The sequence below is a fragment of the Colletotrichum jinshuiense genome, chromosome 2, assembly GCF_051148585.1.
Source record: "Colletotrichum jinshuiense chromosome 2, complete sequence".
Lineage (NCBI taxonomy): Eukaryota > Fungi > Ascomycota > Sordariomycetes > Glomerellales > Glomerellaceae > Colletotrichum > Colletotrichum jinshuiense.
Window position 1 is genome coordinate 2207183 of NC_139309.1, and position 11109 is coordinate 2218291.

At 56.2% G+C, this 11109-nt stretch overlaps 2 protein-coding genes across 2 annotated transcripts; one reads left to right on the plus strand and one right to left on the minus strand.

Annotated features, from left to right (window-relative positions):
- Nucleotides 1-545: 545 nt before the first annotated feature.
- EsH8_II_000603 (uncharacterized protein) lies at nt 546-1592 on the minus strand (the record flags this gene model as incomplete). Its single annotated transcript, XM_083263901.1, has 1 exon — nt 546-1592. The coding sequence occupies one exon, from the start codon at nt 1590-1592 to the stop codon at nt 546-548; it is 1047 nt and encodes a 348-aa protein (XP_083121223.1).
- Nucleotides 1593-8371: 6779 nt separating this feature from the next.
- On the plus strand, nt 8372-10732 carry EsH8_II_000604 (transcription factor domain-containing protein; the record flags this gene model as incomplete). The annotated part of the gene is made up of 5 exons (XM_083263902.1): nt 8372-8616; nt 8682-8691; nt 8788-9657; nt 9717-9827; nt 9878-10732. The coding sequence occupies 5 exons, from the start codon at nt 8372-8374 to the stop codon at nt 10730-10732; spliced, it is 2091 nt and encodes a 696-aa protein (XP_083121224.1).
- Between the last annotated feature and the right edge of the window lie 377 nt (nt 10733-11109).

Sequence of the window (11109 nt, forward strand, 5' to 3'; positions counted from 1 at the left end):
GGCATTTTTCGCAGCGAGAACACATGGGCGAAGAGCACCATCAAAACTCCGTTTGTATCGTGTATCCCATCCCAACCTTGCCCCGGACCCCGTACGTCGCTCGTCCCCCCTCAAGCGGGCCATCCAATCCCCAAAGCCCACCCGATAGGAGCAAATCCCTGCTTCCCTTGACTCCTACTTCAGAGTGTCTGACGTGTATTCCAATGCCAACATGTGACTTCACGAACCCCCCTCCAACCCAATCCCCTCGTAAAAGCCAACTTCGATCCTAGGTAATACAAAGCGCCTTCGGAAGTAATCTCTCTTTTAGAATTCGTCGTCCCTCACCACAAGGAAGGGCATCGCAAGATTGGGATGCCCATCCTGAATTTTGAACTTTGCTTTCCTCTCTTCAAATCTAACGAGCCTTCACTTGCTCGCGTCCCCGACACCTTTGTGCAGCACGTCTTTATCTGTAACTGTTGACTGACAGCAAAGAAATCGCTAACTTCGGCAGGAGGCGGTCAAGTTCAATCAGAGAAGTAAGCAGCTTGGACTGAGCAACACTACTTCCCCACAGATGTCTGTCCCGCTGTTCGATCCGAAGGACCGTAATGCCCAATCAGCTCCGTGTCCTCGCTCACAACGCTGAGCCCAACTGCAGCGGAGCTTTCGCTCCTCCCTCTGCTGTGGCCGCCTTCACTGCTTCTGCGACGCTGATGGACTGCAGGTGGCCGGCTCATGTTCGACAGGCTGCTCGCTGACCGACGGCGCCCTTCGGCTGCGGCCGCGGCATCGGGCACCGGCGTGGCGGCCAGCTCCGGAACATACGGCGTAGAGTCGAGTTCCTGGAGCGGCGTCGGCATACCAACGCTGCCGTGGTCACTGCTCGCCTCGCTGGCATTGCTCCAGTGCCGCAGGTGTGCGTAGGTACCCTGGGAATCCGTGCTCCCGCGATGCAATCCGATCCAAGCGCTTGACCCTTGACTGCCGCGTCGAGCTCCATCCGGCTCAACGTCAAAGTAGCCTCCAGTGTACCCCGAGTCGTAGCTGTGGTGTCTATCCGATCCCGAGCCAGTTGGAACTGGTTGATAGTCGCCTACCGAGCCCGGCGTGCCTCGATATGGTGGTGTGAAGTCGGCCGTCGTGTCTGAGTCGTGCCTGTTGTGTGATGGTCGTGGAGATATCATGAGCGGGTCTACACTCATGTCGTCCACCTCAGATGGCGTGGGCTTGAATTCGTACATGGATGGCCGTGACTTTGTTCCCGTGGAAGTACCCTTATTGCTGGTCTCAACCGCTTTGACGACCTTATTCAGATGACGGATAATGATCCAGGCCGCCACCAGGACGATTACGAGCAACCCCACACCACCAGCTACAATACCTGCGATCTGACCAGTCGTTAACCCATCGTTTCTGTCATCGGTACTGGAAATCGGCTGCTGCTTTGGGACGGTGCTGGGGTAGTATTTGATCACCACCTGGTCCGGGTTGCTTGCGTCGACTGTTGCTAGAGCTGTAGGTGCCGTTGTAGGCCTTGAAGGTGTGATGACTGTCGTCTCCGTCGCGGTCGTGGTCATGACTTGAGTGCCATCGTTTGTTGTTGTCATCGTCGTCGTGACTACATACGTAGACGGTTCCGTGGAGTAACAAGCACTCACGGCGCATCCCAGTCCATTTCGGCAGCAGCCGTAGCTAAGACTGGCAGGGCACAAGTAATAGCTGGCTGGGCATGACTGGGAATATGCGACCCCGGAAGCGACGGCGCAATTCTGGCCTCGTTCGCACCGATAACCCTCGGGACAGCAACCACCTAGCACCGCAATGTAAGCTACTGCCGTTCCACAAAGAAAACAACCCTCAGATGAACTCACCTCCAAACACTGTATCACACTGGTAGTATCCTACTTTGCCCGCACAAGTCTGAGGTGCGCTTGTAGTGGCGTAGCATGAGTCTGTTGCACATGCGTATCCTGACTGACAGCAGCCTCCATCTAAGCTTGCCGCGCACACGGAGTAGCCGGCCGCACAGGTAGTCGTGTCTCTCCGATTCAAATCCTGAAAAACCGTAACATGGGCCTTTTCCAGTCTGTGGACCCCATCTCGTCTCTTGAATTCCGCCCCGAATGCCCTTCCGCCGAGGAGTTCCAACCCTAGGTAGAGCGCGCAAACGGAGCGAGAAAGCAGTCCCTTCATTGTAGCTACTGTCGACTGAACAAGCACGACGATCGTGTGGGACTGGGGAATCCGCCGATCATCCAGGGGTATGCGGATCAGCGAGCGTGTAATCGGCAACAATCGTCGATATATCGCGCGAAAGCCTGTCGACGGGTGGGCTCTACGTGGATCGGCAGCGGAGTAAGGAGCGTTTGGGAATCAAAATTCCACCAAAAACGTTATTCAAAGGGTCATTCGGGTTGTGAAGATGGCAAGTTTCCTCGGTGCCTCCAGACGGGAGGATGATCGAGATGGCCCGGCCCAACTGCATGTAGGTCTGGGGCTGAGCGGCAATGGGCGACAGGCAGTGCAGTCCCACCCCACGAAGTCGAAATCGGCGATCAAAGGCACGGCAGTAGGGCTGAAGAACGATGTAGAACCGAGCCAGAAGCCCAACAACGAAACTGACTCGACCTATGCGCACAGAAACAGTATTTCGTGTTATGCTGGACAAGGACGCGAGAAGCTATGCTCGGGGTCGTGTCTAGTCTCTTGTTCCCGTCACGTATGATCGACCCGACAGCGGATGGCCGCAGATGAAGATGGGAGAGGGGAGGGCGATCATGGACGGTTTGGGAGGGGATGGTTGGATCCTTGGAGTGCGGACGGGAGGGGAGGGGCCTGCCTCGCAGCTGGCCCCGCGGGTGCATCACTGGGACGATGGGATTTTGGAAAGTGGCTTGTCTGTCAGACTGTCAGCTCCCGGCATAGCTGACTTGACCATGTTGGGACGAACGAGAGGTGAGGCTCTGCCAATGAGAACGAGAGCAAGAAAGGACAACAGCCTCTGAATAGCTACGATGGGAACGTGGAAGCCCGCCAGGGTGGGGGGATTTTGAGGGATTGCGCTGGGCTTCGTTCGATACCTCTCGATTGCTGTGGCTGCTGGATGCGCCGGGCACGACTGGTACATGCCCAAAGAGCGAATCACAAAGTAGCAGCTGACGAGTCGAGCGGAAGATGAATGCAGTGATGCGGCACCGACGATGCCTGTCTTACCCATGAGAGTGGGCGACATAAGGTGAGAGTGTAGAGGCCACCAATAGGAAGCGGCTTGAGCTGCAGGTTGGCAGCAAGGGCCAGCGAGAGCGGCAGCTCGTAGAAGAGGGCTGGGCAGGATGCGAAGCGGCGGCGTGCCCATGGAGTGTGAGTGCGAACAAGCGGTCCGTTGGCAGTGCGCAGACCTGGGGATCACAGTTTGCTTGGCCCGTTGTCTTTGGGGGCCCGCTGCGCATGAATGCGACACCAAGCCATCGCCAGCGCGTTTACAGCCAACAACATCGGAGGAGGCTCGATGTGTCCACACCCACAGGCAACCACTGGGCTGCCTCCATGTATTGGCAGTGTTTCGGACAGGATCGAAATGGATTGCTTGCATTGGAAAGAGCGGAGACAGACGGATGGTGGTTTAGACGTGGTATCGGCCCAAGGTTTTCACCTGACGGAGCCGGGAGTCGTCGCCGGAGCCTTCGGGTGCCGCGGCGGCCACTGGGTCGGGCCACCACGACCGCACGCGGAGCCGGTAGATCATCTATAGCGTACCGCATGGATAGGCATGTCTGTTGACGCAAACCAGCGAGGGGTTTGGTCCAGTCCCCGCGTCGGTACCGCGCCGTTCTCTATCTGGCAGAAACCGAGTATGGCGCTTGACCAGCCAGTCAGCGAAGCCAAGCCGGGGGCGACGAGAATATGAGCATGGGAAAGAACTCCGACCCCGCGATGCATAATATGGCAAGCTGTAAAAGACTGGTCAACCCGGGCCCGGTTCCAAATAAGCATATTTGATATCTGAAACACTGTTATCGTGCTGTGGATATTTCAGACAAAGAAGGGACAGCGCTGAACAACACAAAGTCATTGATAAACAGCGATATGAGGCGGGAGAGGCGAGTGGGGTGGTCATGCCCAGAACGGATGACGAACAGGAGGCCAAGAGAAAGAATGGCATGAATGGGCATCGACCATGCCCGCGACGGAGAGATGCGTGCGTGTGGCAGATTGAATAAATGGCGGCTGGCATGGGTTGGAAGTGGTTTCCTTTGCGGGAAATGAAGATGCAGGAGAGAAGGGGCCTTGGCTGCAGCGGCGACGCAAGCAAGTGAGGGCAGGTACCGAGCATGTATCTTTGTCTCTATTAATACACCAGAGACTAAAGCACCTGCCTCGTGGGCCTCATCTAAGGCACGGCAGCTGCGGACATGATGCGGGGGACCCGGCTCGAGATGAAGGCCCAGGAAGGCACCAAGCCAGAGCAAAAGGTCAAGTCAGGTGCGTTGATTAATCATCGCCATGTTCCTTTAGTCCTCAATCCCAGTCTTCAAGCAAGAAGGAAGGCCACGAACAGGAATAAACGAAACTACCTAAGCAGGGTGCGGTGGTTGGGCGGCGGCAGGTACTACACGATAGTCGCCGTGTACATGGAAGGGAGGACGTGGGTGTGCATAGTCTCGCTGCCGCCTTCCACGTGCGCCTCTCGTTCTTCTTTCCTTCGATATTGCATCTTCATGCACCTGCAGTGTGACAGGCACACGGACTCGCGCCTGCCTCCTCTCAAGCATCCAAATACCTATCTAACGGTCAATCTTCGCCTCAGGCAGGAGCACAAGACAGGATAGGATGACCCCGCCGCAATATCCAGGCAGAAGAACCTTCGCCTGTGCCAGGCCGTTGACATCTCGATGCAATTGGACAGCGCTGGGCCGGCTCGACGGGCGGGAAGCTGAGCTGCCAGTGGGGTTTCTGGTCCCTTGAGGTTCCTTTGCGACCCGCTGCCAGTGCCACTGTGGACTGAGGTGCGGTCCTCCACCTTCCCAGGGCACTCCCGTCTGCCCGAAGACCCTCAAGAACATCGACTCGAGCCTCGAGAGGGCGTGCGAAGCTCCGCTGATCAACCACCAAGAAACCTGCATCGGGCAAACTTCCCCGGATTTCTCGCTTTCTTTTCTTCGCCAACACACCAGACTTTTGGTCAGTGCTTGCGCTTGTGCCTGGCAGTTGCAAGGGGATAGCTCCAATAATACACATGTCCCGTCTTGGTTCTGCCGAACCACACGCCTCAGGACATCGAGATACAGATCGCCATCTCTTGCTTCTCGCCACCAACGCCATCCTTGAAGCCAGACAGGTAGACGGTGGCATGCTGAAGGCGGCCACAGAGCCGTCTTCCATATCAAGAAAGACTGGAGAGAAAAACAGATGTGGCCGTATGTATAACGTGCACCACCGATCCCCCTAGCGTCCATCGCAGTGAGCAATCCAATCGACACACGACTAGACCGCCCTGACCGCTTCCCTCACCGTCCGCACCGCTGGTCGTCCTGGCGCCAATGAGGGTTGTAACCCAGACCAATAGACGCGTCTTTGCTCCGCCATTTCACCACCCACCACCCACCCTGTGCCATGTGGTAGCACCGGATACACGACACGATGCCCGTTTGGAGCCCGGCTCAGCTGGGGAGAAGGGCCAGAAGAAAGCTGTCACGGCCACGGCTTGTGTGTGTATTTTCAGGCACGCTACATGGCTTGGACGGACCATCGGCGGTCAAGAATGCGGGGAAGTGAACATTTTGAGCTTCTCCCTGGGCGGCCTAGCCCTGCGTCGGCCGTCGAGCCAAGATGGGAGCTTGAGTCGTGTCGTTGCGAGTACACTTGGTCGGATTCGGGTTTAAGAAAAGAGGCAAGATGGGGTGGTGAGACACTGAGGACATTAAAAAGGGGGTTATGCCCTCCGTGGCCGGCGTACCTGTCCATTTGCCTGCGCTAATTGCTGTCATGCACACGATGGTCAAAAATGACAGCAAGCTCTTGTCCCTTGTCGCAACAAAACAACCAGTGGGTGAGCTTAGAGGGCAACGGACGAAAGAGAGCAGGCTGTGGGTGGGTATTTTGGCCGACGAGACGTCGAATGATGGGCAGTACCTCTGCACGGAGGCTACCCGCAGCTCGGTTCAGTTGGTGGCAGACCAGCATAGTCAAGTGACTCGACTGATTCCCCATACTAATTAATCAAAGCAACTGGGGGCCCTGGACATGGACCGGACACCGACTGGAGAGACCGGAGGGAGGCAATTACAGCACCCTCTGAGGCGGAGCTCCCGCTTGACAAATTCAAAGTTCCAAACGGCTACGCCATTTAAACTTTGTCCCGGCGCTGCAGGGTCCATTCCAGATACCTTCGCAGTCTGCCAGGAACTTGTGCTCACTCGCCAAGTCGTGGGAGACGTGTACGGAGAGTTAGCTACTCTTGTCGAACATGAAAACATGACGTACCTGGCTTGCTGCCGAGAGGAAGAAAACTACAGAGCCGAGCCGTGGCTTAGTCGGAGCAAATGCGGCAGACCCGGTGACTGGCTTCTAGAGCTTAAGCACGACGGACCTGTTCGACTAGGCCGGGGATACGAAGGGCGCTATACCACGCCACCTTCTCCTTCTGTTCTATTTCTGCCCCATCTGGTTTGGAACGGTTGGCGTTCGGTGCGCTTTTTTGCAGTTAGCGTCCGGCCTACTATGTAAGAGTATGTCAGTCAAACCCGGGGTTGTGTGTAGTGATGGTACAGATGGGCCCGAGCAACCGGCAACAATACCCAGCGTCTTTTCTATGACGGCGACCGACAGCAACCCTGGCTTGCCTGATGGCTTTTGCTGCTGATGTCAGGGAAGACTTATCTCCGTCTAATAATTGCAACATGGACCTTCAGAGCACGGTCAACGAACGGCTTCACCTTGAAGTAGGGCGGTTTCTCGTCTTGAGCATTTTACCTTTTGATTTGCATGCCCTCCCGTTCAGATGGCATTCCCTCACGTATACATTAACAAATAGCCATCTGCAGGCATCCCCCTTGCCCTCAAACCCCCCCTCCCAACTCCAACATGCGCGGTACCTCGCACACACCCCACAGCAAACCTCCTCACGGTGACACACACCTCTCAGCAGACTAGCAACCACCATCAGTAACTCCCACCAACAGAGGCAAAGGGATGCGCCAGTGCGGCATCATCGAGACCGGACTGGAACTGCCGCAGCAGCAGACAGTCAACGGCCAAAGATTGTGGCATCCATCTCCGCACCAAATTCGCCGCTGTAACCCCGCAAGTTTCTCCACCTTTCTGCTTCTAGCACTGCTTAGCCTTCCAGGATCTCTTGGTTACGATGTGCGTGACAACAGCGGCCTTGTCAGCATTGGGAAGGGCTCCGTTGCCATCACCGGCTCTTGGGTCTTGGGTCCTGGGTCTTGGGGTACTCGGTACGCCAGCATGACTTGACTGGCCTTGACCTTGAACATTGGAGACCTGTTGGAGAAATCGCCAACGCCTGGCTGGCCCTTTTGTCATTCACTTCATCGGCTTCTGCTTCCTTTCGTTCGACCCCTATATTTGAATCGCCGCTTCTCCCGAGTTTCTTGATTCGCACGACTTCTGGTTCCCTCTCCCCCCCTTCTCCTCTCTCTCCAATTTCCCCATATCTCGCCATCTGCTCCATAGGCACTACCTCCATTCTCCATCCCCCACACCCTCGGAGAACGGACCAACGATACGAATCCGTCTTCACCACAGCGCATCGGCCACCGACCCTGGTCTCCCAAGCTCGCGGCCCCATCGAAAAAGGGCGAGAACAACACCCTGGAGAGAGGGAAAAGCTTTCCTCCTCCCTCTTCTACCAGCGTCTACCTTCGGCACTAGACCGATAATCGATCCATCGAGCGTAGAGCGACAGACAGACGAAGAAGGAAGAAGGGAAACACGAGACAGGAAAAAAATTACCCACCGCATACGCCATTCTCCAGTCCCCACGAGCTTCCTACACTACTCTATCCCCCTCCCCAAATTTCTTAGCAGACTGGACCGCCTTTCACTGCGCCCGCCGCCCCCGACCATCTCACTGCGGAACCCTCCGACATCGTGAGAGCCAGCCTTCGCTCGCCTTCTTAGCCCAAGTAGCCTCGGTCCACACCCTTTTGCGGTCGGCTTTCTCTCCTTCTCTCCGTGCGTGATGTAGGGATAGGGCAACTTTGTCGAATCATCACATCCTCAAGGAGAAACACACACCCACCCATCGCAAGAGACCGTCATGTCTATGTCGGCTGCAAATATTAACTCATGAACACCATGTTGCTTTACACCAAGCTCGCCCCGCCAAAGGCCCCCAAGAGACGATCCAGATCAGGTGAGTTTAATGGCCAATCCCTCTCCCCTCTGCCTCCGCTTCCTCTCCTCCTGCCCCCCCAGCCGATTGCCTCGTTTTCCCTGGCGGGTTCGCTGCCCATTCTCGCGTCGCTATTGCCGCCCGAATAGCTTCGTCATACTGTCCCAAATCTCGCTCCCCTTTATCCCGTCATGCCATGGTCGCCAACACTGGTCGCATTCGGTCCTCTTTTCTGACGTGAACCTTTTTTTCATTCACACAGGATGTACATATTGGTGAGTAAACCCCCTAGTCATCCATTCTGGAAATCCAAGTCTGCGTTTCTAACACATTTAAATAGCAAGGAAAAGGTACGAACTCAATGTTCTCGGAATATCCCTCGATTCCCGGCCCCCCTCTTTGAATGACCTTGAAAGCGGCTCTAACGCCTGGCTTCGCAACTGCAGAAGAAGAAATGCGATGAATCCCGCCCGCAATGCTCCCGCTGCGCCGAGCGCGGGCAGGATTGTTCCTACGAACCCGTCAGACCCCGTCAACGTAAGAAGCGCGACTCTATCGCTGGGCTGGGCTCCGATACGGCCTCGGTGACAAGCGCAACTTCGGCCATTCGACGATATTCGGCCCCCGATGCCACTTTTAGGCGCTGGAAGGAGGAGACATTGGACGATGATGACGACGGACTTGTGGAGGAGGCTATTGTGGAGGAGCCCGAAGAGAGCGCCCACCCCCTCGCTTTCGATATTAAGAGGATGTTCAGCCTGTACGGCAAGAATGATGCAGCCCCTCTGGTTTCCCCGGTCGATTCGGTCGCGTTCAACCTGTCGCTTGAGGACGCAGATGAAGAAGTCGTCCGCCGGGACTCGATGCAGCAGGATTCGGCGCCACTTCTCGCCGTCACACGGGCGCAACGCCACCCGGACCTGGCCTTGATCTCCCCCGTGTCCGGGGCGTCGCCGCGGCTCGAGTTCCTATACCCGACGTTCTCCGAGTTTTCCGACCGACCAAACCGACGGGCGTTGGTCGACCACTTTGCCAACGTCATGTCGCACCTAATTGTTCTAGGAGAGACGGTGACCGGAAACCCCTTCCAGCAGCTTGTGCTACCGCTGTGCCACAGCAGCTCGACGGTAATAAATGCCATATACGCACTTGCGAGTGCGCATTTGGAGAACAGAGGCTGCGGCCAAACAGAAGAAAAGGCGGTTTACTTTCACAACCAGGCGATTCAAGGATTGGCTCGCTTGATCGAGCTCGGCGGGGAAGCGAACAAGAATGAGCTACTAGCAACAATCATGTTGCTTGTGTATTACGAAGTTGTGAGTACCCCCAGATCCGGAGCACGCGATTCACCCCAACTAACTGGCCCGGTCGGTAGCTTGTGCAGCAGGGTCGGTCCAACATCGTAGACGGTCATCTCAAAGGTGCCATCGCAATCATGAGCGGAAGCGACGATAACTCGAACCCTACCAGCGCCTTCCTTGAACGCGTATGTATTCCCGATTCCCCAACAAAACCGCTGACTGACAAACTTCTCAGGCATTCCGCTTCTACGATGTCATCGCTGCCCTTTCCTTTGGCACGGCTCCCCTCTCTACCGCGCCGGCAACGGGCTGCCTTGTCCCTTTCCCGCCTCTCGACTCCCCCTCCACATCGCCCCTCAGTTCCGTCGACACCCTCCTCGGCATGTCTACGACTCTCTGGCCCATTATTCACCGCCTCTCCAATCTCCTCACCCTCAAGAACGAGCTCCAAACCGCCATCGCCAACCGTCAACTTACCAAAGTCGCCGTCCTCCGCAGCGAATTCGAAAGCACCTCGGACGCCATCGAGCACGCCCTCAGGCAATGGCAGCCCAGCTTCCCCCCAGGCTTTTCGCCTGATGCTATCAACGACCCGGCTTCGGACGAACCAGACCTGGCCGCCGAGCGCGCTCGTCTGCACTCGATCCTGAATAACGCCCTTGCCTACCGCCACTCCGCATTCATATACCTATATCGTAGCATCTACGGCTACCCAAGACGGCATCATCTCGTGCAGCACCACACACACGCCGCGCTCAACCACTGCGCTGCGACGGTCAGCCACGCAGGACCGATGGCCGCTCTACTGTGGCCGCTGTTCGTGGCGGCGTGCGAAGCCATCACCCACACCGATCGGGAGCTGGCGCAGAAGGCGTTTGTGGCCGTTGAGCGTAGGCAAGGCATGACAAACATCCAGCGCGCGTGGACCATTGCGCAGGAGGTTTGGAGACGCGCGGATATGATTGACGATCATGCCACGTACGAAGACCATGCCATTATGATGTCCACGCCTAGCCAACGACTCGGTAAGGGAGCGGATTTGTGGAGGAGGGTGAGCGAGGATATGGGTGTCACGATTGTATTTGGATGACGACGTGCCATTTCGCCGGCTACACCATCGCCTTTATCATCCGCCGTATATAGTGAGGGGAGGGTCGATTGGACTTAATGAGCAAAAGGCATATCTATCTGGAAGGGGGGGTGGTTTACACAAAAAGAAATTGCTTGGAACACTTCAACCAAGGGGAGTCTACGGCGACAAACGAGGTGGGAAGGGCGCTACCGGCGTCTTTTGAAAGTTGGATATATGAATCAAATATCATGGCAGGGGAAGGGGACTGGAGTGGAATGTCAGTTTGGGTATGGAGTTTGTCCGAGGTTTTTACGATATATATCATCACCTTCTCGTAGAAGGGCGCGTTAATGAAAGTCCGCATTGCTGGGTTCCCATTCCATGTACCAAAAATG